We start from the raw sequence: 27387 nt of genomic DNA, 5'->3' as shown, positions 1-27387 counted from the left end.
TAAAGTTGCATTGAAAATTGTGTGAGAGAAAAGTTGGAGTATTTATTGAAGGTAAAGTTGGAAGAAAAAAATTAAAGTTGTATTGGTAATGTAAAGTGACATTCATTTTGAAACAATTTTTTTTGCTAAAGTGACATTCATTTTGAAGCGGAGGGAGTAGTAAAAAAACAATTATTTTCAAGTGCATTCATCACAATAATTATTTTGATGGTAATATCTGGTCAAAATGAATGTTCATTTTGAATGTAATAATCAGCCAATAATCTGCCAAATAACTGTTCATTTTGAACAAGTGCATTCAAATGCAAATACATTCATCATGAAGTTTAAAGATAATTATTTTGAAGGTAATATCTGGTCTAGTTGCATTCAAATACAATAATCTGCCAACAAGTCTTCTGTAGGCAGGAATGTCTGTGAATGGAGGCGATTCATCATGATATAGTTTGATGGAGGGATCTGAAGGAGTGGTCACAGGTTTAGAATCCAAAAAACCTGAATTAGACAACAAATCCAAGCAGTATTTTCTTTGACATAAAGAAATACCAAGTTTAGAATGAGCAACTTCCAAATCCAAAAAATATTTGAGTTGACCCAAATCTTTGATTTTGAATGAATTGTGAAGAATGTTTTTAATGAAAGTGAATTCATCCAAAGAGTTGCCAACCAATATAATATCATCTACATACACTAAGAGTGCAGTAAACTGATGGACACTGTGTTTGATGAAGAGAGAGTGATCTGCTGAAGCTTGTGTATAACCATGAGCAATCAACAAAGAAGCCAGTTTCTCATACCATTTCCTACTAGCTTGTTTGAGTCCATATAATGATTTGAGAAGCTTGCAACACTGATTAGGCTTATTGGTGGAAACACCTGGAGGGATATCCATGTATACATCTTCTTGGAGATCCCCTTGCAGGAAAGCATTATTGACATCCAGCTGATGAAGATGCCAATTATTCAAGGAAGCAAGTGCCAGCACTAATCTGATAGTGGTATGCTTGGCTACTGGTGAATAAGTGTCAAAATAGTCCAAACCCTCTACCTGATTGTAGCCTTTAGCAACAAGTCTAGCCTTGTATCTTTCAATGGTGCCATTTGCATGATGCTTAATTTTGTAAATCCACCTGCAACCTATAGGTTTAACATTGGGGGGTAAATCAATGATTTTCCAAGTTCCAGTATTTTCAAGTGCAGTGAGCTCAACTTGCATGGCTTGCCTCCAACATTCAAACTTGTTTGCCTCAGTGTAGGATATAGGTTCAGTATGAGCATGAAGAGACAAAATGAAATGAGAATGAGGGTTAGAAATGGTATGATAAGAAACATAATTTGAAATAGAATGCAAAGTATTGGGACAAATGAAATCCTTCAAATAAGAAGGAGTGGTTTTATTTCTGGAAGATTGCCTAATTGGAGGAGGAGGAGAAATGTCATTGATAGGTTGAGTGGTGGTAGTAGTGGTAGGTTGGGTGTAGGGAACAATGTCAGTAATGGGTGAAGGAGGAGAAGTGTCTATACCAGAAGGAATATCAGAAGAAGATGGAAGAGATATGAAATACTCCCAATCATGACTCTGAGATGAGGAATTTGAATTATAAGCTAAGACACATTCATGAAAAACTACATGTCTGGAAATAAAGATCTCTCTGGTATGAAGATCATATAAAACATAACCTTTGAAACCTAACTGGTACCCTAAGAAAACTGACTTTTTGGCTCTTATTTCAAGTTTAGTTCTGTGGCTTTGAATAGATGAAGCATAACAAAGACAACCAAAAACCTTAAAATTAGTGTCATAGAGTAAATAATAAGGAGATTGATTTTGAAGGACAGGTGTGGGAACTCTATTGATTAAAAAGACAGCATATAAGAAAGCATTTGACCAGAAAGATAAAGGTAATTTGGATTGATACAACAAAGCTCTGCCTATGTGTTTTATCTTGGTTTTCGGGTGTCAAACATTGATTACGTTTGAACCTTTCTAACCGGTGATATCTTATTTTTTCTTGGGAAGGGAAAAAGTAAGCAAAACCCTTGAGAATCGAGGTCCGGGAGTTGTTTTCGCTACGGGAAGGTGTTAGGCACCCATAACGACTATAGTATCCTATAGGAACCGTCTTTAATTTCTACGCGCGCGCTTTATTTTTAAATGCTATTTGAAAGTGTTTATTAGACCTAAGAATGTTCTAAGTGAAGAATTGGAGGGAGAAAAATGTTTTTGGTTTTTTATTTTAGTTGAATTGAAGGAATTTTGTTCCTTGCCTACGTACCCGTTTAAGGGATCAAATCCACCGTAGTTCTCTTCCAAAAATGTTTTTGTTTTTGTTGGTTGATTTTAAGTTTGAAAATGGAGTTTGAAGAATAGAAAGAGGCCTTTAAAGGCATGAGATTATGAAAAGAGTGAGGTTTGATTAGTCCTTTTGCAAAAGAAGTCAAAGTTTGATTATTTTTTCATTGGAGTTTGATTAAGAAAATAAAAGGAAAATTCAATGGGGTTTTGACCCCAAGGTTTATTATGAAAATACTTGAGTGAAGTTTGTTCAAGTTTCTTTTGAAAATTTGATTTTTCTAAGTTCAAAGCCTAAATATACATCTAAACATACAATCCTAAACATACATCTAAACATGCATATTCTAGCTATATACCTAAAGTGGTGTGTGTGCATGTGTCGGTGCTTGTGTCGGTGTACATCATTAGAGTCCATTGTCCTTTACATCATACCCTAGGTACATTCTATGGCCTCTTTGCCAAGAAAGTTAAAAGTGCATAAAGGAAAAATATTACAAAACTCCTAAGTGTTTACATTCTAACTTTGGTACAAATTAAGTTGCAAGAAAGAAATAGAGATGAATATGGGATGAAATGGAGATGCTTATGAAATGATGAAACATGAAATGAAAGGAGTTAGTAGCACATGACAATATCAAAGGAAATAAAGCAAGAGAGACACTAGAACACAAAGGATGGGAAATAAACCAAAATAAAGGCAGAATGAGTGTAAACATGACTAAAATTTGTTCATAAAGTGCAAGGTACATGTGACCTATAATTCTCACACTCCAATACACTTTTAAAGGTTTAGAATCAAGTCTTGGAATGGGAATTAAGGCAACATGATTTACTTGGCATTTTAAAACAAACTTTAAGCATATTTGCATTATTTATTTACATAAGTAACTTGTAAGCTAAGCAACCTACCAAGATTCACAATTATGCACCAACATTAAACACAAACAGTAGCTAAAACCCTATGAAATCAAGTGGTATAGGTCACCAACATTCATCAAGCAATTGGAATTAAAATCAAACAAATTTCTATTCATTTTTAGCATAAAATATGACAAAAATAGCAAGAAAATCAACACCTTCTTTTTTAACCAATTTTAACATGTGAAAATTATCGCAAAATGCTACAAAACTATCAAGAAACCTATATGAATTTTTTAGGAATTTTTTAAAGGTTTTTTGGACTAAAAAGTGCAAGAAAATTATTAATTCTAACAAAAATAAGGAAAAAAAATGCTTCAAATACTTTTCACAGGCTTTGGCACAAAAAGATCACAAAAAAATGTTAAGGAAAATATCAAGAACACATAGAAAAATATTCAAGAATTTTGTGAAGAAAATTGGACAGGTAAGGGTGCAAATAGCAAAAGAACAGCAAGAAACATGCAGGACAGGGGGGTGTGCATAACAACTAAGCTTTCTGGCATGGCAGTTAGGCCCAAAACGGACAGGCATGGGTCGTTGGAGCATGGACGGGTCAAACCAAGGGTCGAACCGGTTCAGTGGCCTATATAAGGCCTTGAACCGGTTCCTTCTTCATTTCCCTACTCCTTTTCTCTCACTAACTCTCTCAAATTCTCTCTTCTCTCTCTAAGTTTCCGTCGTCTTCTCCGGCGGGTTTCACCGCCGCCGGAGACCTAACCACCACTCAAAATCACCAAAACTCTTCGATCTAAAGCTTTTCACCGTTTATTTTTTAATCTAAACACGAATCAAACATCAGAAATGGCAAATAAGACTTGGATCTATGCAGATCGAAACTCAAAACTTTACGGTTTCAGTTTTTTTTTAAAACTCATCACACTTTTCGAAACGAGGCTTTAATCTACGTTGTTTTCTCTGCTGATGATGAATTTGGACTTGGTTTTGTTAAAACGTTCGGTGAATTTCGCAGATCTGTATTTTAGGGTTTCATTTCGAATCTTTTGAAAGTTTTTTGAATACGATGAGATGAAACCCTAAACTGAAGTATTTTGTTTACTTGTGATGATTTCAAGCCTCGTTTCAAGGAATAAACGGTGAATCTTTGAAGGTTCACATCTTTTAGGGTTTTACTCCAAAATCCTTCGAATTTTTCGAAGCTTTTCTTCAATTCACCGTTTATTTATGTTCGTTGAGCTTCGTTGAGCTTCTTGCAATGAAAAACGAAGGAGTTTGGGTGATTACCTGAGTTTGATTCGGAGATTCGAACAAGAAAGATCCACGCAGTCGTTGATGCTTCTGGTGAGCTTCGAAACCGAAAATAAATCGGTGTTTTGATCTCCTTCTTCTTCGAACTGTGATCTTGCTTCAATTCTTCTTCTTCTTGCCTCTCTCAAATCCTCTGTGATCGTACCAAATGATTTGGTGCTGGAATTGCAGAGGTCGTGGTTCAGTGATGAAGATTCGTCCTCGAATCTCTGAGAACTACGAAGCAATTGCTCCAATTTTGACTTGATTCTGATTCTGGAGAACTAGGGTTTCGTTGAGTTCTTCGTTGTTCTTGGTAGTTTCTGAATTTTGATCTAACTGCCAAGAGAGAGAAAATTTTGATTCTGTTTCTGTGGTTTGATGAGTTGGCGCGTGATTATTGATTCTGGCACTGCATTGGGTGATGTGGCCTATTTATAGGCCACCAAGTGTGATGTTGGACCAATGAATTGTTGACATGTGGACTTTTGGCTTAGCTGGCTTCGGCCTTGCTGTATTTTGGACCCAGGGACCATCCTGCAATTTTGAGAATTAAAAGGACTGACCTGCAAAATAAAAAAAACTTAAAAAGAAATGACCTGGACAAAAAGGACTATCCTGCAATATTTGGAACTTTGGGACTAAAGTGCATTTGACCAAAAAACTTAAACGAAATTTGACCTAAAAAAAAAATCTTAAAATAAGATAAAATAACATGAAGGACCAAAGTGCAATTTTAGGAACTTTAGGACTTAGAAAAAACTAAAAATAAAATTGGAATAAAAAATGGTAATTTGACTAAACGTAAAGTGAAACGTCTAAAATTTGACAAAACGGACTAAAACGAACCAATGGCCTAAATGAGGTACTTTAAAGTAACCTCTCTCTGCCGAAATTTCGTGTGAAATGACCAAAATGCCCCTAGGGCTAAAACGACTGAAAATGACTCAGATACAAATTTTGAAATGGATTTTTTACAAGAATTTGAAGCAAAGACTCATACAACCAAAATTAAAAGACTCAGAGACAATTTTTAGGATTTGAACAGAGTCTTGACACTTGAAAAGACTAAAATACCCCTAGGGGCATATACTGACTCAAAATGACTTCAAATGCAATTTTAAAAAGGACTTTGACATAGAGTTGAAATGAAGACTTATTCAAACTATTTGAAAGGACTCAAACAAATTTTTAAAAGATTGAAAGAGGTTTTGACATAGGAATAAAATGCCCCTTTTATGTGAATTTTGCAAATAATATTGAAATAAAATGCAGAGAAAGATGTAATTGATCAGAAACAGTTCAAGTGACTTGAAATGCAAGTAAAGGAGAATTGAGCAAGTATTTTTAGGTCCAAAATTAGGGTGTAACACTATGTTCAAAATGTGTTGATGTTTTCTTTCCACTCTCCCATTTTGTTGGGGGGTTTCAACACAAGACCTTTGATGCAAAATACCTTTGGAGGCATAATAATCATGAAGTAGAAACTCAGAACCATTGTCAATTCTGATGATTTTGGGTGTTATATGGAATTGGTTTTCAATCATGGCAATGAAATTTTTAATGTGGAGGGGTACTTCAGCTTTGGATTTAATTAATATGATCCACAAGAATCTATTATGATCATCAACTATTGTGAGGAAATATCCATGCCGAATTAATAACAAGAGGTCCCCAAATATCAAAGTGAAGTAATTGAAATTTACTATTAGCTTGTGAAGAACTATGAGGAAAAGGCAATTTCTTATGTCTTGCAAAATGACAAAATGTCACATGTAGCTTTATTATCAACAATGATAGATGGATACAAATGACTCATAAAAGACAATCTTTGATTAGACAAATGACCAAGCCTGAAGTGCCATAATGCAGATTCAGGAATTCTAGAACTATCAAAAACTGTTTGAGAATTAGAAAAACTAGAATCAGAAATATTACAAGCACTATGTGCCACTTTATTGGGTAAAGACTTAAAACTATTGTGAAGTTGCAACTTCTGATTGACATATTTCATAGACAATTTGTAGAGACCATCTGATTTTTCACCCAAACCAATCATCCTCTGTGATGTCACATCCTGTATAACACACTGATTATAAACGAAGTTGACACTACATGACAAAGAATCAGACAATTTGGATACAGAAATCAAATTGACTTCGAACTCAAGGGAATACAAAACATGAGCAAATACAAATGAGGAGTGAAATAGACATTGCCAGCATAATACATGATGACATGCTGTCATTACGTAATTTTTAGGACTTATTGTGACATTTTGATAGAGTTCTCTGTTATACCCTAACTTTGGACCTAAAAATACCAACTCAATCCTCCTTTTCATGCATTTCAAGCCATTTGATATGACTCTGATCAATTACATCTTTCTCTGCATTTTATTTCAATATTACTTGCAAAATTCACATAAAATGGCATTTTAGTCATTTCCTATGTTAAAATTTCTTTCAGTCTTTTAAAAATTGGGTTGAGTCCTTTCAAGTAGTTTGAATAAGTCCTCATTTCAATTCTATGTCAAAATCCATTTTAAAAATTGCATTTGAAGTCATTTTGAGTCTGTTTTGCCCCTAGGGGCATTTTAGTCTTTTCATTTGTCAAAACCCTGTTCAAACTTCTAAAATTGTCTCTGAGTCTGTTAATTTCGTGTGTATAAGTTCTTGCTTTAATGTCTTGTTAAAAATCCTTTTAAAATTTGCATCTGAGTCATTTTTAGTCGGTGTAGCCCCAGGGGCATTTTGGTCATTTCACACGAAATTTCGGCAGAGAGAGGTTACTTTAAAGTACCTCATTTAAGCCGTTTGTTCATTTTAGTCCGTTTTGTCAATTTTAATCATTTCACTTTACGTTTTTTCCAATTTACCAATTTTATTCCAATTTTATTATTATTTTTATTTTTAAGTCCTAAAATTCTAAAATTGCATTTCAGTCCTTTAAGACTTTTAAAATTGCATTTTAGTTTTCCTTTTTAGGTTTTAGTCCTTCCAAGTCAAACTTTTATTTTAGGTCAATTGCAATTAAGTCCTTTTGTCCAGTTTATTACTTTTGGTCTTTTTTTATTATTTTTATTGGCAGATTGGTCCATGAACTTTCAAAAATTGCAGAAAAGCCCTCAAGTCATAAACTCAGCAAGGCCGAAGCCAACTAAGCCTAGGTCCACATGTCAGCAATTCATTGGTCCATATCACACTTGGCAGCCTATAAATAGGCCACATCATTCAATGCAAGGCCAGAATCAATCACAACACGCCAACTCATCAAAAATCAACAAAAACATGTTTCCAATTCTCTCTCTGATCAAAACAGATCAAACACCAAAATTTCCAGAAAAAACTTCAAGAACATTCATAACAGAAACCCTAACCGTTTCCAAAACTACAGAATTCATCAGAATCATATCAATTTTCATCAACACGAAGCTTAATTCAGCAAATTATTGTGCAAATCAATTGGAATTGATACGAACTCTCAGAGATTCACCAAGAACCTTCATCATCGAGTTCGTACCTTCGCAATTCAAGCACAAAGTGCGATCACGAAGGATTTTGAGGCGAGAAGAAGAGAGACAGAAGCAATTGTGAATCAGTGAAGAAGAAGAAGAAGATTACCGATTTATTTTCGGTTCCAGAACTTACCAGAAGCTTCAACAAGGATCTTTTGTTCGAATCTCCAAAAAAAACCAGGTAATCCTCGAAAAACCTCTTCGTTTTCATCGCAAAAGCTCAACGAAGCTCAACAAACAGGAATAAACGGTGAAGTTGAAGAAGAACTTCGAAAAAGGTTCGAAGGACTTCGAAACGAAACCCTAAAGATGTGAATCTTCAAAGATTCCCCGTTTATTTCTTGAAACGAGGTTTATAATCATCATAAGTAAGAAAGATACTTCAGTTTAGGGTTTCGTTTCGGTATATTCAAAAAAAAAGTTTCAAAAGCTTCGAAACCAAACCCTAAAAGACAGATCTGCAAAGATTCACCGTTCGTTTTACAAAATCACGTTCAAATTCATCATCAGCAGAGAAAATAACATAGATTAAAGCCTCGTTTTAAAAAAGTGCGAAGAGATTTGAGAAATCTGAAAACCGTAAAGTTTGAGCTTCGATCTGCGTAGATCTAAGTTTCTTTTGCAATTTCTGATGAGTTGGCGCGTGATTATTGATTCTGGCACTGCATTGGGTGATGTGGCCTATTTATAGGCCACCAAGTGTGATGTTGGACCAATGAATTGTTTACATGTGGACTTTTGGCTTAGCTGGCTTCGGCCTTGCTGTATTTTGGACCCAGGGACCATCCTGCAATTTTGAGAATTAAAAGGACTGACCTGCAAAATAAAAAAAACTTAAAAAGAAATGACCTGGACAAAAAGGACTATCCTGCAATATTTGGAACTTTGGGACTAAAGTGCATTTGACCAAAAAACTTAAACGAAATTTGACCTAAAAAAAAAATCTTAAAATAAGATAAAATAACATGAAGGACCAAAGTGCAATTTTAGGAACTTTAGGACTTAGAAAAAACTAAAAATAAAATTGGAATAAAAAATGGTAATTTGACTAAACGTAAAGTGAAACGTCTAAAATTTGACAAAACGGACTAAAACGAACCAATGGCCTAAATGAGGTACTTTAAAGTAACCTCTCTCTGCCGAAATTTCGTGTGAAATGACCAAAATGCCCCTAGGGCTAAAACGACTGAAAATGACTCAGATACAAATTTTGAAATGGATTTTTTACAAGAATTTGAAGCAAAGACTCATACAACCAAAATTAAAAGACTCAGAGACAATTTTTAGGATTTGAACAGAGTCTTGACACTTGAAAAGACTAAAATACCCCTAGGGGCATATACTGACTCAAAATGACTTCAAATGCAATTTTAAAAAGGACTTTGACATAGAGTTGAAATGAAGACTTATTCAAACTATTTGAAAGGACTCAAACAAATTTTTAAAAGATTGAAAGAGGTTTTGACATAGGAATAAAATGCCCCTTTTATGTGAATTTTGCAAATAATATTGAAATAAAATGCAGAGAAAGATGTAATTGATCAGAAACAGTTCAAGTGACTTGAAATGCAAGTAAAGGAGAATTGAGCAAGTATTTTTAGGTCCAAAATTAGGGTGTAACAGCTGCCCCTATTTAAGTTTCTTTGTCCGGAGAGTCAAGAGACGAAGTCTTAGAGTTGACGGGACGAAGATACTTAAATATTAACATTTGCACTGTTTTTGGACATTAAAATACGTTTTCAGATTTTCAAAAATATGAATGCCATGCAATGTTTTGATTATGAATGCAAGACAAACGACTGGAGTCTATGGAACCTATCATGTCACTGGGGATTCCGGTGGACATTGATAGGGTAGACCAACCAGGGAGTAGAAAATAAGGTACAAGTTGTTCTTTGGGTCGAACTGGTCACTTGACCAAGGAATACAAAACAAAAGATAGGTTCAAGTTGTTCTTAGGATCGAACTTGGTACTTGACCGGAAACATAGACATGTAGGCAGATACGAGCTGTTCTTTGGATCGAACTTGACACTTAGCTGACGATACAAACAGATAGGCAGACACAAGCTGTTCTTTGGATTGAACTGGCCGTTTGGCTGGAGATATAGACAAAAGGGTTGATACAAGCTGTTTCTTTGGATCGAACTTGCTTGTTGGATTATCACCACGTCATGTGGGAAGGTGCAGACTGTCCTCTTAGATCGAACTTGTCGTTTGACCGATAACAAAGCATAAGCTGGGTACAAACTGTTCTTCAGATTGAACTTGCCGTCTGACTGATAACAAAGCATGAGCTGGGTACAAACTGTTCTTTTTAGATCGAACTTGTCGTTTGTCCGGAAGCATAGGTATATAAGCAGGTACAAGTGGTTCTTTTTGGATCGAACCTGGCACTTGACCAGTATCAAGATATAACTTGAAAGTCTGGTTTAACAAGATACCAATTGAGGGTAAATTGTCATTGACTTGATTTGAAAACAGACATGACCATTTTTGTTGGCCCAAGAGTAACTTGAGAGTGAATTGACATTGATTTGAATTGAAAATTGACATTGAAAGAGAAATTAAAAGTTGAGATTGAGCAGAGACATAGACATAGACATTGGATTGAGAGTTGCAATTGAAAGAGACATTGGAAGTTGGAATTGGATTGAGACATAGAAATTGACATTGAATTGGAGAGTTGCAATTGACGTTGAGATTGGATATTGGAATTGAATTGAAAAATTGACATTGACATTGACATTGACGTTGGATATTGACATTGACATTGAAATTGACATTGACATTGACATTGGAGATTGACATTGGCATTGGATATTGGAGATTGCTTCGAATTGACATTGAATTGAAATTGAGATTGGAAATTGCTTCGAATTGACATTGAATTGAAATTGAGATTGGAAATTGCTTCGAATTGACATTGAATTGAAATTGAGATTGGAAATTGCTTCGAATTGACATTGAATTGAAATTGAGATTGCTTCGAATTTGACAGTTGAAATTGAATTTGAATTTGACATTGGAATTGGAATTGAAATTGAAATTGAATTTGACAGTTGACAGTTGGATATGCAACATGTATGTATGGTATAGCAAGATTATTGGATGTATGAGCACATAAAATGCATGGTTATGCATGTATGAATGCTTGAAATGCATGATTGGCTTGTAATTTGACAGAGAAAGTTTCACAGAGATAGACAAAACATTGGAAGATTGGGCACGTAGTGGTTCGTGCTGCAACATATTCACAGGGGAAAACCTCTTTGGAGAGACCGTCGTTTGAGAGACGTATCAAAACCATGGCTGGGGGCAATAAAACTTGTAAAGGAGGAACCCTTGGAAGATTCTTGGGTACAGGTCGCCGTTGCTAGCCGTGTCAGTGCTGGGTAATCATTGGATGTTCGCATCTGTGGTCAATGCTTTTCAATTTTTTTATTTTTCATTTTTCATTTTCAAACCTCATTCTTGCCTGAACCGCCCTTTCGGGTTTTCGATTCACCGGGGAATAAGATTCTTCTCATTGCCCCCTTTTTGCCTGATTTGCCTTCATAGGTTGTTAATCAGCGGGGTGCTCACTTTTGCCTAAGCCGCCCTTTCGGGTTTTCAACTTAGCGAGCTTTTCATTTTCACTTTTTATTTTTCATTTTCATTCTGTTTTTTCATTCTTGCCATTGACCACAGATCATCCTGGGGAGTAACCTGCTTGCAATATGTATTGAAATAGACATTGACACTCATTCATTCATGCATGTTTCATTGAAATGTACCCTATTGCTCAGGTTTGCTTTCAAAAATAGACAGGAAAAGATTTTTTTCAATTTTCAAAGATGTTTGTTTCAGACATTAACATTATCAATTGGAAAGGAAATATTTTGTATAACGCATTGAAAGTAGAAAGGAAATAGAGTTTCAAACAATAGCACAAGCTCAAATTGATGTAGAAGAGTGAAAGTCAGCCAAAGGCATGACTCCACGGATTTACAAAGCTTGGAAAATGGTAATTTTATTGGTTGGTGATACATTGAACACGATGACCGCTACATTTCATAGAAATTTTGAATTCACAAGTACAGAATCCTTTGATGAAGATGATCATTGACAGTTGTAGATGCCCCAAGGGGTGATGGTGATTTGCCGGATATAGTTACTTGTCTTTTATTGACCTCATTTTTGCATGAACCGCCCTTTCGGGTTTTCGGCTCATCGAGGCGTTCATTCTTGCCTGAGTTGCGTACAATCTCAGCGAGCTCTTTCATATTCATTTTTTTGTCCCTAACTTTTGCCTGGATCGCCCTTTCGGGTTTTCGATCCACCGGGAAGCGCATTTTTGCCTAGGCCGCCCTTTCGGGTTTTCAACCTACCACGCTGTTCTTTTCTTTTTAGACAAAGTATTTCTGGACTATATCGGCATTAACAGGATTTGGGAGTTCAACACCATCCATGTGTGTAAGAATCAAAGCACCACCAGAGAAAGCCTTCTTGACAACATAAGGACCTTCGTAGTTAGGTGTCCACTTGCCCCTTGGGTCGGGTTGCTGACTTATCCTTCTTTTCAATACAAGTTCGCCTTCCTTGAATTCTCGCGGTCGGACTTTCTTGTCAAAGGCATTCTTCATTCGCACTTGATACAACTGTCCATGAGTCATAGCATCCATACGTTTCTCTTCAATCAGATTCAATTGATCGTACCGACTTTGACACCATTCAGCCTCAGTTAACTTTGCTTCCATGATTACTCGAAGAGATGGAATCTCCACTTCCAGAGGGAGAACTGCTTCCATACCATACACAAGAGAGAAAGGAGTTGCCCCGGTTGAACTGCGCACTGTAGTACGGTAACCATGCAAGGCAAATGGTAGCATCTCGTGCCAGTCTTTGTAAGTAGTGACCATCTTCTGAACAATCTTCTTGATGTTCTTGTTAGCGGCCTCAACTGCGCCATTCATCTGAGGTCTATAAGGAGAAGAATTGTGATGTTCAATTTTGAATTCTTCACATAAAGCTTGCATCATGCTATTGTTCAGATTGGAACCATTGTCAGTGATGATCTTGTTGGGAACACCATAACGACAGATGATGTTATTCTTGATAAACTTGACAACCACTTGTTTGGTCACATTGGCATAGGAAGCAGCTTCAACCCACTTGGTGAAATAGTCAATTGCCATTAGAATGAAACGATGTCCATTGGAAGCTTTTGGTTCAATTCTTCCGATCATGTCAATGCCCCACATAGAGAAAGGCCACGGGGAAGATATAACATTGAGAGCGTGTGGAGGCACATGAATCTTGTCAGCATAGATTTGACATTTGTGACATCTCTTAGAATGTTTGTGGCAATCACGCTCCATAGTTATCCAGTAATAGCCGGCTCTTAACAATTTCCTCGACATAGCGTGGCCCGAAGCATGGGTCCCAAAAGTGCCATCATGTACATCGTGCATCAATTTCTCAGCTTCTTGTTTATCAACACATCTCAACAAAACCAGGTCATAGTTCCTCTTGTATAGGATTTCTCCGTCCAGAAGGAATTTGCTAGCCCATCGTCTCAAAGTCTTTTTATCCCTGTTGGAAGCACCAGGTGGATATTCACGATTCTGCAAGAATTGTTTGATGTTGTAATACCAAGGCTTTTTATCATTCACAACCCTATCAGCTTGATCTGGCATATGTTCAATAGTAAACACATGAGCGGGTCTATCAAGACGCTGCACTTTGATTACGGGCACATCATTCCAGTGATTGACACGAAACATGGAAGACAGAGTAGCAAGAGCATCAGCCATTTGATTTTCATCCCGAGGGATATGGTGCAGCTCAACCTTTGTAAAGTATGTCAACAGACGTCTTGCATAGTCACGGTATGGGATCAGCTTCTCATGATGAGTCTCCCATTCACCTTTTATCTGATTAATAACAAGTGCAGAATCTCCATAGATGTCAAGGTGCTTGATTCTCAGGTCAAGGGCTTCTTCGATGCCCAAGATGCACGCTTCATATTCAGCTATGTTGTTTGTGCATTCAAAAGTTATTCGAGCGGTGAAAGGAATGTGATGCCCCTGTGGAGTTACAATGATGGCTCCAATTCCTTTACCATAAGCATTGACAGCACCATCAAACACCAATCCCCACTTGCTATTGGGGTCCGGCCCTTCATTGATCAGTGGTTCTTCACAGTCTTTTGCTTTCAGATACATGATCTCTTCATCAGGGAAATCAAACTTAATCGGCTGGTAATCATCAAGAGGTTGACAAGCAAGGTGCTCAGCAAGGACACTTCCTTTGATCGCTTTCTGAGCTTTGTACACAATATCATATTCAGACAATAACATTTGCCAACGCGCAATCTTTCCAGTAACAGCAGGCTTTTCAAAGATGTACTTGATTGGATCCATTCGGGATATCAACCAAGTTGTATGATTCACCATATAATGACGCAGGCGTTTGGCAGCCCAGGCTAAAGCACAACAAGTCTTTTCAAGCATCGTATACCGAGTCTCGCAGTCGGTGAACTTCTTGCTCAGATAGTAGATGGCATGCTCTTTCTTACCAGTCTCATCTTGCTGACCGAGGACACAACCCACTGAATCATCTAACACTGACAGATACATAATCAAGGGCCTTCCTTCCACTGGCGGGACAAGGATGGGTGGTTCTAACAGGTATTCTTTAATGCTATCAAAAGCTTCCTGACATTCATCATTCCATACAACAGGCTGATTCTTTCTGAGCAATTTGAAAATGGGACCACAAGTAGTAGTCATGTGAGATATGAATCTTGAAATGTAATTCAGACGTCCGAGGAAACCTCTGACTTGCTTTTCAGTTTGAGGGGCCGGCATCTCTCTGATGGCTCGGACTTTGTCAGGATCAACCTCAATGCCTTTTTGGCTGACAATGAAGCCTAGCAACTTTCCAGATCTTACACCAAATGTGCACTTGTTAGGATTCAACCGCAGCTTGTACTTTCTCAGTCTTTCAAACATCTTCTTCAAATACACAACATGCTGCTCTTCATCACTTGATTTCACAATCATGTCATCAACATATACTTCAATCTCTTTGTGAATCATATCATGGAACAGAGTGGTCATACCCCTTTGATAGGTAGCACCAGCATTTATCAAGCCAAACGGCATCACTTTATAACAGAATGTTCCCCACGGAGTGATGAAGGATGTCTTTTCTCTATCTTCAGGCGACATCCGTATCTGGTTATAGCCAGAGAAACCATCCATGAAGGAGAACACTTTAGACTGAGTCGTACTGTCAACAAGCACATCTATATGAGGCAATGGGAAGTTATCTTTTGGGCTGGCTTTATTCAGATCTCTGTAATCAACACACATTCGAACTTTCCCATCTTTCTTTGGTACTGGTACGATGTTAGCAATCCACTCAGGGTATTCAGCTGTCATGAGGAAACCCGCATCAATTTGCTTTTGCACCTCAGCCTTGATTTTGAGAGCCATGTCTGGACGAGATCTTCTCAGTTTCTGTTTGACAGGAGGACATTCAGGTCTTGTCGGTATTCGATGTTCCACAATCTTGGGATCTAGACCCGGCATATCTTCATAGGACCATGCAAAGACGTCTGGATAATCATGGAGAAGTTGAATGATCTTCTTTTTCACTTCTGGCTCAAGTGCAGCACCAATCTTGATCTCTCGCTTGTTCTCTTTGGTACCCAGGTTGATAAGCTCAATCTCTTCCTGATGAGGCTGAATGGCTCTTCTTTCTCGCTCAAGCAGTCGAGTGATCTCATACGGTATCTCTTCATTATCATCATCCTCATCTTCAGCTTCATATACAGGGAATTCAAAATTTGGAGGAACCATAGGGTCACTGTGTTCAACGGGTTTATTATGGTTCAATCTGCATAATATGATTGGGATGATTTGAGAAAAATGTTTTTTATGCAGATTTTTGAAATTAATAAGAAAAATATAGATGTTTTGGTTTTTTTCTGGCATTACCATTATTTCCAAGAAAAAGGCACTAAAAAGTAAAAAACAAAGAGTCGTGAGAAAAACGACAACTTTTATTGATAACGGCAATGCCGAAACAAACACGCCCTTACAATGATATCACTTTTGCCTTGGGCAGAGCGAAAGGATTGTTATTTTGAAAACAAAAAACATGAGCAACAAAACACATTACATGGAAGCATGCATGACTAAAGGAACATCAATGGCTTCCCAATTTCTCACAGTGCCTCCTGGTATAACAAATGTAGGCACGTGGTTTCTTTCGGCAGCATCTTCAGTAATAGCATTGATGAACCCAGCACTGTAGAAAGTTCCCTTTGAAACAGCAGATGTTGGAGAGAATCCAAGGCCCTCTTTACGCTTGTTTTCCAAAATCTGAATCACTTTGCCCCAGCCGGCAGCTTGCCCTTCTTGAACAGCTTTCTGGGCGTCTTTCAGTGAAGCCATAGCAGTACCAGCCCTCCGGGGTTCTGCGCCCTCAACGGTCAATCCTTGAAATGATGTCCCTTCAGCGGACCCTGCTTCAACATAAGAGAATGATGATACTTGGCTAACTAGATATGCTTCCTCACCATGCACAGTGACAATCTTACCATTCCTCATGAACTTGAGCTTCTGATGCAAAGTGGACGTGACTGCTCCAGCGTCATGGATCCATGGTCTTCCGAGGAGACAGCTGTAAGAGGCATTGATATCCATGACCTGGAAAGTAATCCGAAATGTCTCAGGACCAATGGTAATTGGCAAGTCTACTTCCCCGAGAACATCCTTGCGAGATCCATCGAAAGCCTTAACCAGATAGCTGCTACCCCTCAGGGAAATTCCATGATGGCTTAATTGCCTTAGTGTGGACTCAGGCATTACATTCAGAGACGATCCAGTGTCCACCAAAACATTGGATATCATATCAGACCCACAGTGCACCGAGATATGTAGAGCCAAGTTGTGATACTTCCCTGCTTCGGGGAGTTCATCATCACCGAATCCCAAAACTGTTGCAAGCAGTAATATTACCCACTATTCCATTGAATTGCTCCACAGAGACTTCGTGATCAACATAAGCTTGCTCAAGTATCTTCATCAACACCTTCCTGTGAGCTTCTGAGCTCATGAGCAGAGACAAGATGGATATCTTTGATGGGGTTTGTAGCAGTTGGTCGACAATCTTATAGTCACTTTTCTTGATGAGCCTCAGGATTTCGTCCAGATTGGACTCTTCAATAGATTGGCCCGATGGGCCGGTGTTCTTGTCAACAGGAGGAGCAACTGGTGGGGTTACCGTGGCAATGGGTGTAACTACCTTCTTTTGAAACAAGGGTGGACGGACTTTCCCGCTTCTGAGAGCTGTAACTTCACTAGCAACATTATCAACTGTAGCTGGGGATACCAGAGGCACCTCCACCCCGTTCTCAATCATGGTTGCATTGTACTTGTAGGGAATTGCTTTGGTAGAGGTATAAGATACCGGACCAGGTAACCTGATCACCAAAGGCTCAACATTCTTTGCCTGGGATACACTTTCAACAGGAGAGTCATGGAACACTGGTACAATCACACATACATCACTGGCAATCAAGTGTTTGTCATCCATCAGGCTCTGAATATCATCTTGCACCACACAACAGCCCATAGGATTTTGGAGACACTCTGAACAAGAAGCATGATCATGATTGAACAAAGAAGCCTGACATAGCTTGACATGTAGCGGCACCAAGGGAGTAACAACATTGCGGACATCCAACATGGGCTCATCTTGAGTAACGGGAACCCTTTCAAAGGCCTCAATCATATTGACGGCAGCATGGTTTGGAAGCGGATTGTCAAGAACATGAGGAACACTATTCTCAAAAGTCAACCGTCCCTTTTCTATCAGGTCTTTCACAATATATTTCAGAGCAAAGCAACCTTCAACATCGTGGCCTTGAGCGCCCTGATGGAACTCACATGTCAGATCCTGTCGGAACCTGGGAGGCAATGGATTAGGCGGAGGCTTGCCTGGTCTAGTGACACAGTGTCCCTTAGCCAGTAGAGTTGGGAGCAGCTCACCATACCGCATTGGTATTGGTGGAAAAGAAGGTTTGGGTCGGGGACCCTGTTGTTGCTGCCGTTGCTGTTGAGCGGGAGGCTGTTGTTGTACTTGCTGAGGAATGGCATTGACGGGCATTGGTGGTTGACCCGGTGGTAGAGGATACTGTTGATAGAATGGCGGGAAGAAGGGATGTTGAGAGTACTGCATGTAGTGATGGGGCAAGGGCAATTGTGTAGCAGCTGCAGATGGGTTACCAGATACCATCCCTACGTCAGATTCTTTCCTCTTGTGGTGACCATTACCATACTTCTTTGGCGCACTGTTTGAAGATTCACCTTTCTCAAGGACGATAATACCATCTCGGACAGCCTCCTCTAAGCGAGTTCCCATCGTAACCATATCAGAGAAGTTGTTTTTGGCAGAGACTATCATTCTCTCCTTATATTCCTTCTTCAGAGTCTTCAGGAATGTCTGTGTTAACTCTTCCTCATCAAGTCGAGGAGAAACACGGGCAGCTGCCCCTCTCCACCTCTGAGCATATTCACGGAAGGTTTCATCTGATTTCTGAGATAGGGCTTTAAGAGAGTCCCTATTTGGCTTCAGACGGGTGTTGAATTCATATTGACCTTCAAAAGCAGCAGCGAGTTCCTCAAAAGTATGGATGTTATCCTTGCTCAAACTAGTGTACCAATCTGCTGCATCATCTGTCAAGCTACTCTGGAAGCAATGGATCATCAGTGCATCATTATCTGCGTAATTAGCCATCTTTCGGACATACCGGATAACATGGTTATGTGGGCAAGAAGTCCCATTGTATTTGTCAAATTCTGGTTCTTTGAATTTCTTAGGAACCTCAAATCGGGATACCAAGCATAGATCGCGAGCTTTAGCAGGAGCACCATTGTTTCCTCGGCTAGCCTTGACCTCACGGAGTTCTCCAGCCAACTCCCTCAACTGTCTTTTCATAGATTCCATTGCGGGATCTTGTCCACGCGGAGTATCAACATCAATTACCTGTTGCACAGTGTGTACAATAGGGTCGGTAACAACAGTGGTTACTTGAGGCATAGCAGTGGATACAGGAATCTGTCCTTGACCAGCGACACCAGAGACACCAGCAGCAGTATTAGGAGAGTAGTAAGCTGAGAGGCCATAAGGACGGCCGTTGGGCATAACAAAGCGAGCATCAGTAGCCACAGTAGACAGTGGGATAGAGGGAATCACCTCAGCAGTAATTGGAACAGAAGTGGCTGGTTGTTCCTGTACAACCATCATAGCGGACATAGCGTCATGAGCCTTAGCCAAGTCTTCTTTCATAGCAGCCAATTCGGCACGGAGCTGAGCATTTTCTTCTTCAAAGTTAGCCATCATCCTTCTCTTGTGAAATCTTGTCTGATGAATTCTGTCTGGTTGGTAGACATTGCGAACACGAGCCACTTTTCAGACTGTGGCGGACAAAACCAGGAGGCAATGAGCACGAGAGAAGCTTTTTGTGACCAATGAATGCATATGATGCATGAAATGTGTTAATGCATATGCAAAAAGACTATTTTTTGTGTCATCGAAGGGTTTTAGACAAATTATAAACTTGTAAACATTACTAAACAACAATTAACATAAACGAGCAACAAACAACCAACATATAGTTTTGCAAGATGATTCCCTTTGAAATGCTAAGCCAAGGGATAGACTTTGAAATGTAAAACAACATAAACAACTGGAAATAACAACAGGAAATGGAGATCCTCAAGCATAGAAAGTGGAAGCATCATCCTCAGACTCAAACTCATAGCTGCAGTATCGTGCATAGAAGTCATGGGCACCCCTAGCCCTCTTGGAGTCTCTCATAAGCAACCTATCTTTCTCTTCAATCTCCCTCTTAGCCTTAGCTAACTCTTTCTTCAGTGTCAAGACCTCATGAGTCTTCTGCTCATCCTTTCCATCCAAGGTCATGATCAAGTTCTCAGCCTCATAGTATCTAGCTCTCCACTGATGCTTCTCCCGACTCTCCATAGCTAGATGCTCCTGATACATCTCCTGGGTAGGTGGGAGTAGAGGCAAAGGCATGGTAGGAACAGATGCAGACACATATCTCATAGAGGGGTAAGGCATACCAATCTCCTCAGCTTGGTTTATCACCCACTGTGTATAGGCCTCGTGAGCAATACCGGACCTTACACCCATATGCTTCACCTCTTTCTTCCGAAGCTTAGTCCAAGCTTCCATGAAATCCTCTCTTATTCCTGTGGGAGCATTGGAGTAGTGAAAGAAGTAAGGAGCTGTAGCAAGATTGATGGGCTTATCTTTCATCGAAAAACCAAATTGTCGCAAAGCAAGCTCCGGATTATAGTTAATTCCACCCCGGGTACCAAGAAGAGGTACATTAAGAAACTTACCACCACCAAAGATAATTTCCTTGATTCTAGAAGCTGGAGTGAGCCAAACCACTTCATTAGGAGTGAGAGCCATAATCTTTTGTGAAATAGACCAATTCTCCAGATTGGCGTGGAAAGACTCCGGAAGGTGCGAAATAAACCACCTATAGAGGAGAGGCACACAACAAAGAATGTAGCCACGACCCTTGCCGGAACGATCATGAATAGCATGGTATGTGTCAGCTAGCAGAGTAGGAACCGGATTCTTGGAGTGGAAGATCATAATAGCATTCATGTCCACGAAGCCATCGAGATTCGGAAAGAGAATAAGCCCATAGATGAGAAGTGCAAGAATAGCCTCGAGAGTGTCCTGACAAGTGGTATTGAGGTTGGCTTTCCCAAGAAGATACTCTGAAGTGAACCCTCGGATGCGTGCTTTAGTGACAAGATTCTTGGAGACATCGGTGGTCTTGAGATAGAGATCTTTAGCAATAACCAATGGAGTAAGAGGAGGCTCAAGTCCTGAGAAAGGTACCCCCTTAGCAATAGACAGATCCATCAAGGAAGAATAAGCCTCTAGAGTAGGCACCAACTGAAAGTCTGGGAAAGTGAAGCACCGATAGTCCCGATCATAGAATTGCACTAGGGTGTGCACAAGCTTCTCATCCATATTAGTATGAAGAATAGGAAGTAAAGCCCCGTAACGATGTCGGAAACCAGTCGGATCCTCAATCTTGAGTGCCAAATCTCTCAAACTAGCCAAATCCACTTCCTTGAACTTGTAGGACTTAGTCATCTTCATCCCTACAATGTTTACAAATTCAACTTGTCTAAGCCCTTCGATAACAATGCATGGAAAAAAAAGTTTATGCATGTATGCATGTATGCATGAATGCATGATTATGTTCAAGTTCGGAGAAAACATGGTGGGTTAAAGTTCAAAGTCGAGGAGTCATGGGTGGACACGGTGTCCGGTGAATCTAGGGCTTTAGGATAATAGTAACCGGGTTCTAAAAAGGTTCCCAAGTTGCAACCTCTCCGACGTATATCACGGTGTCACGAGACAACACTCGCTCCATGATTATACGTGGAAGGTCTATCTTGAGTGTAGTATCGCGTGACGACTAAAACTCGAGACAACACTCGGTTTAGCCTCCGCACTACGTCCTAGAAAATGGCCATGGATGGGTTTGGTTATCTACGGTTCATAGCGTCATAGAACAATTAGAAGTAAAGTGCCTAAACGCGACAACACGCGCCGACAACATCACCCCCAAAATGCCTCAGCTATGTGGGATTGATCGCATAATCCAAAACACGAGGCAACCCCCGGAATGAATTGTCGATTATATCCCTCCTAAATCCTAAGTTCACTCAGCCCGGGTGCAGGACTTTTGATATTCTCACCCCACACGTTTGCAAGAATTTAAACATTTATTCACATAGGAAAGCAAGTAAAAGAAACAAGTAAAAAGAGCGCAAGCGTGGAAATAAAGACTAGGCGTAACTCTCGAATCTCCCCAGCAGAGTCGTCAGCTGTTTTATCTTGGTTTTCGGGTGTCAAACATTGATTACGTTTGAACCTTTCTAACCGGTGATATCTTACTTTTTCTTGGGAAGGGAAAAAGTAAGCAAAACCCTTGAGAATCGAGGTCCGGGAGTTGTTTTCGCTACGGGAAGGTGTTAGGCACCCATAACGACTATAGTATCCTATAGGAACCGTCTTTAATTTCTACGCGCGCGCTTTATTTTTAAATGCTATTTGAAAGTGTTTATTAGACCTAAGAATGTTCTAAGTGAAGAATTGGAGGGAGAAAAATGTTTTTGGTTTTTTATTTTAGTTGAATTGAAGGAATTTTGTTCCTTGCCTACGTACCCGTTTAAGGGATCAAATCCACCGTAGTTCTCTTCCAAAAATGTTTTTGTTTTTGTTGGTTGATTTTAAGTTTGAAAATGGAGTTTGAAGAATAGAAAGAGGCCTTTAAAGGCATAAGATTATGAAAAGAGTGAGGTTTGATTAGTCCTTTTGCAAAAGAAGTCAAAGTTTGATTATTTTTTCATTGGAGTTTGATTAAGAAAATAAAAGGAAAATTCAATGGGGTTTTGACCCCAAGGTTTATTATGAAAATACTTGAGTGAAGTTTGTTCAAGTTTCTTTTGAAAATTTGATTTTTCTAAGTTCAAAGCCTAAATATACATCTAAACATACAATCCTAAACATACATCTAAACATGCATATTCTAGCTATATACCTAAAGTGGTGTGTGTGCATGTGTCGGTGCTTGTGTCGGTGTACATCATTAGAGTCCATTGTCCTTTACATCATACCCTAGGTACATTCTATGGCCTCTTTGCCAAGAAAGTTAAAAGTGCATAAAGGAAAAATATTACAAAACTCCTAAGTGTTTACATTCTAACTTTGGTACAAATTAAGTTGCAAGAAAGAAATAGAGATGAATATGGGATGAAATGGAGATGCTTATGAAATGATGAAACATGAAATGAAAGGAGTTAGTAGCACATGACAATATCAAAGGAAATAAAGCAAGAGAGACACTAGAACACAAAGGATGGGAAATAAACCAAAATAAAGGCAGAATGAGTGTAAACATGACTAAAATTTGTTCATAAAGTGCAAGGTACATGTGACCTATAATTCTCACACTCCAATACACTTTTAAAGGTTTAGAATCAAGTCTTGGAATGGGAATTAAGGCAACATGATTTACTTGGCATTTTAAAACAAACTTTAAGCATATTTGCATTATTTATTTACATAAGTAACTTGTAAGCTAAGCAACCTACCAAGATTCACAATTATGCACCAACATTAAACACAAACAGTAGCTAAAACCCTATGAAATCAAGTGGTATAGGTCACCAACATTCATCAAGCAATTGGAATTAAAATCAAACAAATTTCTATTCATTTTTAGCATAAAATATGACAAAAATAGCAAGAAAATCAACACCTTCTTTTTTAACCAATTTTAACATGTGAAAATTATCGCAAAATGCTACAAAACTATCAAGAAACCTATATGAATTTTTTAGGAATTTTTTAAAGGTTTTTTGGACTAAAAAGTGCAAGAAAATTATTAATTCTAACAAAAATAAGGAAAAAAATTGCTTCAAATACTTTTCACAGGCTTTGGCACAAAAAGATCACAAAAAAATGTTAAGGAAAATATCAAGAACACATAGAAAAATATTCAAGAATTTTGTGAAGAAAATTGGACAGGTAAGGGTGCAAATAGCAAAAGAACAGCAAGAAACATGCAGGACAGGGGGGTGTGCATAACAACTAAGCTTTCTGGCATGGCAGTTAGGCCCAAAACGGTCAGGCCTGGGTCGTTGGAGCATGGACGGGTCAAACCAAGGGTCGAACCGGTTCAGTGGCCTATATAAGGCCTTGAACCGGTTCCTTCTTCATTTCCCTACTCCTTTTCTCTCACTAACTCTCTCAAATTCTCTCTTCTCTCTCTAAGTTTCCGTCGTCTTCTCCGGCGGGTTTCACCGCCGCCGGAGACCTAACCACCACTCAAAATCACCAAAACTCTTCGATCTAAAGCTTTTCACCGTTTATTTTTTAATCTAAACACGAATCAAACATCAGAAATGGCAAATAAGACTTGGATCTATGCAGATCGAAACTCAAAACTTTACGGTTTCAGTTTTTTTTTAAAACTCATCACACTTTTCGAAACGAGGCTTTAATCTACGTTGTTTTCTCTGCTGATGATGAATTTGGACTTGGTTTTGTAAAAACGATCGGTGAATTTCGCAGATCTGTATTTTAGGGTTTCATTTCGAATCTTTTGAAAGTTTTTTGAATACGATGAGATGAAACCCTAAACTGAAGTATTTTGTTTACTTGTGATGATTTCAAGCCTCGTTTCAAGGAATAAACGGTGAATCTTTGAAGGTTCACATCTTTTAGGGTTTTACTCCAAAATCCTTCGAATTTTTCGAAGCTTTTCTTCAATTCACCGTTTATTTATGTTCGTTGAGCTTCGTTGAGCTTCTTGCAATGAAAAACGAAGGAGTTTGGGTGATTACCTGAGTTTGATTCGGAGATTCGAACAAGAAAGATCCACGCAGTCGTTGATGCTTCTGGTGAGCTTCGAAACCGAAAATAAATCGGTGTTTTGATCTCCTTCTTCTTCGAACTGTGATCTTGCTTCAATTCTTCTTCTTCTTGCCTCTCTCAAATCCTCTGTGATCGTACCAAATGATTTGGTGCTGGAATTGCAGAGGTCGTGGTTCAGTGATGAAGATTCGTCCTCGAATCTTTGAGAACTACGAAGCAATTGCTCCAATTTTGACTTGATTCTGATTCTGGAGAACTAGGGTTTCGTTGAGTTCTTCGTTGTTCTTGGTAGTTTCTGAATTTTGATCTAACTTCCAAGAGAGAGAAAATTTTGATTCTGTTTCTGTGGTTTGATGAGTTGGCGCGTGATTATTGATTCTGGCACTGCATTGGGTGATGTGGCCTATTTATAGGCCACCAAGTGTGATGTTGGACCAATGAATTGTTTACATGTGGACTTTTGGCTTAGCTGGCTTCGGCCTTGCTGTATTTTGGACCCAGGGACCATCCTGCAATTTTGAGAATTAAAAGGACTGACCTGCAAAATAAAAAAAACTTAAAAAGAAATGACCTGGACAAAAAGGACTATCCTGCAATATTTGGAACTTTGGGACTAAAGTGCATTTGACCAAAAAACTTAAACGAAATTTGACCTAAAAAAAAAATCTTAAAATAAGATAAAATAACATGAAGGACCAAAGTGCAATTTTAGGAACTTTAGGACTTAGAAAAAACTAAAAATAAAATTGGAATAAAAAATGGTAATTTGACTAAACGTAAAGTGAAACGTCTAAAATTTGACAAAACGGACTAAAACGAACCAATGGCCTAAATGAGGTACTTTAAAGTAACCTCTCTCTGCCGAAATTTCGTGTGAAATGACCAAAATGCCCCTAGGGCTAAAACGACTGAAAATGACTCAGATACAAATTTTGAAATGGATTTTTTACAAGAATTTGAAGCAAAGACTCATACAACCAAAATTAAAAGACTCAGAGACAATTTTTAGGATTTGAACAGAGTCTTGACACTTGAAAAGACTAAAATACCCCTAGGGGCATATACTGACTCAAAATGACTTCAAATGCAATTTTAAAAAGGACTTTGACATAGAGTTGAAATGAAGACTTATTCAAACTATTTGAAAGGACTCAAACAAATTTTTAAAAGATTGAAAGAGGTTTTGACATAGGAAATGACTAAAATGCCCCTTTTATGTGAATTTTGCAAATAATATTGAAATAAAATGCAGAGAAAGATGTAATTGATCAGAAACAGTTCAAGTGACTTGAAATGCAAGTAAAGGAGAATTGAGCAAGTATTTTTAGGTCCAAAATTAGGGTGTAACACTATGTTCAAAATGTGTTGATGTTTTCTTTCCACTCTCCCATTTTGTTGGGGGGTTTCAACACAAGACCTTTGATGCAAAATACCTTTGGAGGCATAATAATCATGAAGTAGAAACTCAGAACCATTGTCAATTCTGATGATTTTGGGTGTTATATGGAATTGGTTTTCAATCATGGCAATGAAATTTTTAATGTGGAGGGGTACTTCAGCTTTGGATTTAATTAATATGATCCACAAGAATCTATTATGATCATCAACTATTGTGAGGAAATATCCATGCCGAATTAATAACAAGAGGTCCCCAAATATCAAAGTGAAGTAATTGAAATTTACTATTAGCTTGTGAAGAACTATGAGGAAAAGGCAATTTCTTATGTCTTGCAAAATGACAAAATGTCACATGTAGCTTTATTATCAACAATGATAGATGGATACAAATGACTCATAAAAGACAATCTTTGATTAGACAAATGACCAAGCCTGAAGTGCCATAATGCAGATTCAGGAATTCTAGAACTATCAAAAACTGTTTGAGAATTAGAAAAACTAGAATCAGAAATATTACAAGCACTATGTGCCACTTTATTGGGTAAAGACTTAAAACTATTGTGAAGTTGCAACTTCTGATTGACATATTTCATAGACAATTTGTAGAGACCATCTGATTTTTCACCCAAACCAATCATCCTCTGTGATGTCACATCCTGTATAACACACTGATTATAAACGAAGTTGACACTACATGACAAAGAATCAGACAATTTGGATACAGAAATCAAATTGACTTCGAACTCAAGGGAATACAAAACATGAGCAAATACAAATGAGTGGTGAAATAGACATTGCCAGCATAATACATGATGACATGCTGTCATTACGTAATTTTTAGGACTTATTGTGACATTTTGATAGAGTTCTCTGTTATACCCTAACTTTGGACCTAAAAATACCAACTCAATCCTCCTTTTCATGCATTTCAAGCCATTTGATATGACTCTGATCAATTACATCTTTCTCTGCATTTTATTTCAATATTACTTGCAAAATTCACATAAAATGGCATTTTAGTCATTTCCTATGTTAAAATTTCTTTCAGTCTTTTAAAAATTGGGTTGAGTCCTTTCAAGTAGTTTGAATAAGTCCTCATTTCAATTCTATGTCAAAATCCATTTTAAAAATTGCATTTGAAGTCATTTTGAGTCTGTTTTGCCCCTAGGGGCATTTTAGTCTTTTCATTTGTCAAAACCCTGTTCAAACTTCTAAAATTGTCTCTGAGTCTGTTAATTTCGTGTGTATAAGTTCTTGCTTTAATGTCTTGTTAAAAATCCTTTTAAAATTTGCATCTGAGTCATTTTTAGTCGGTGTAGCCCCAGGGGCATTTTGGTCATTTCACACGAAATTTCGGCAGAGAGAGGTTACTTTAAAGTACCTCATTTAAGCCGTTTGTTCATTTTAGTCCGTTTTGTCAATTTTAATCATTTCACTTTACGTTTTTTCCAATTTACCAATTTTATTCCAATTTTATTATTATTTTTATTTTTAAGTCCTAAAATTCTAAAATTGCATTT

General features: G+C 38.2%; 1 protein-coding gene across 1 annotated transcript in view; it reads right to left on the bottom strand.

The window, feature by feature from the left end:
- LOC146922562 (uncharacterized) overlaps nt 1-27387 on the bottom strand; it is a 62400-nt gene that overhangs the window by 5941 nt on the left and 29072 nt on the right. Inside the window, exon 3 of the mRNA XM_085711564.1 lies at nt 668-1605. Coding sequence (XP_085567690.1) covers nt 668-1605 — 938 coding nt within the window. The remainder of the gene's footprint in view (nt 1-667; nt 1606-27387) is intronic.

This window comes from Medicago sativa, chromosome 5, assembly GCF_051527215.1.
Source record: "Medicago sativa cultivar Bolivia chromosome 5, Bolivia_mono, whole genome shotgun sequence".
Taxonomy (NCBI): domain Eukaryota; kingdom Viridiplantae; phylum Streptophyta; class Magnoliopsida; order Fabales; family Fabaceae; genus Medicago; species Medicago sativa.
The sequence above is the reverse complement of the archived record's forward strand: the minus strand, read 5'-3'. Positions and strand labels throughout refer to the sequence as shown.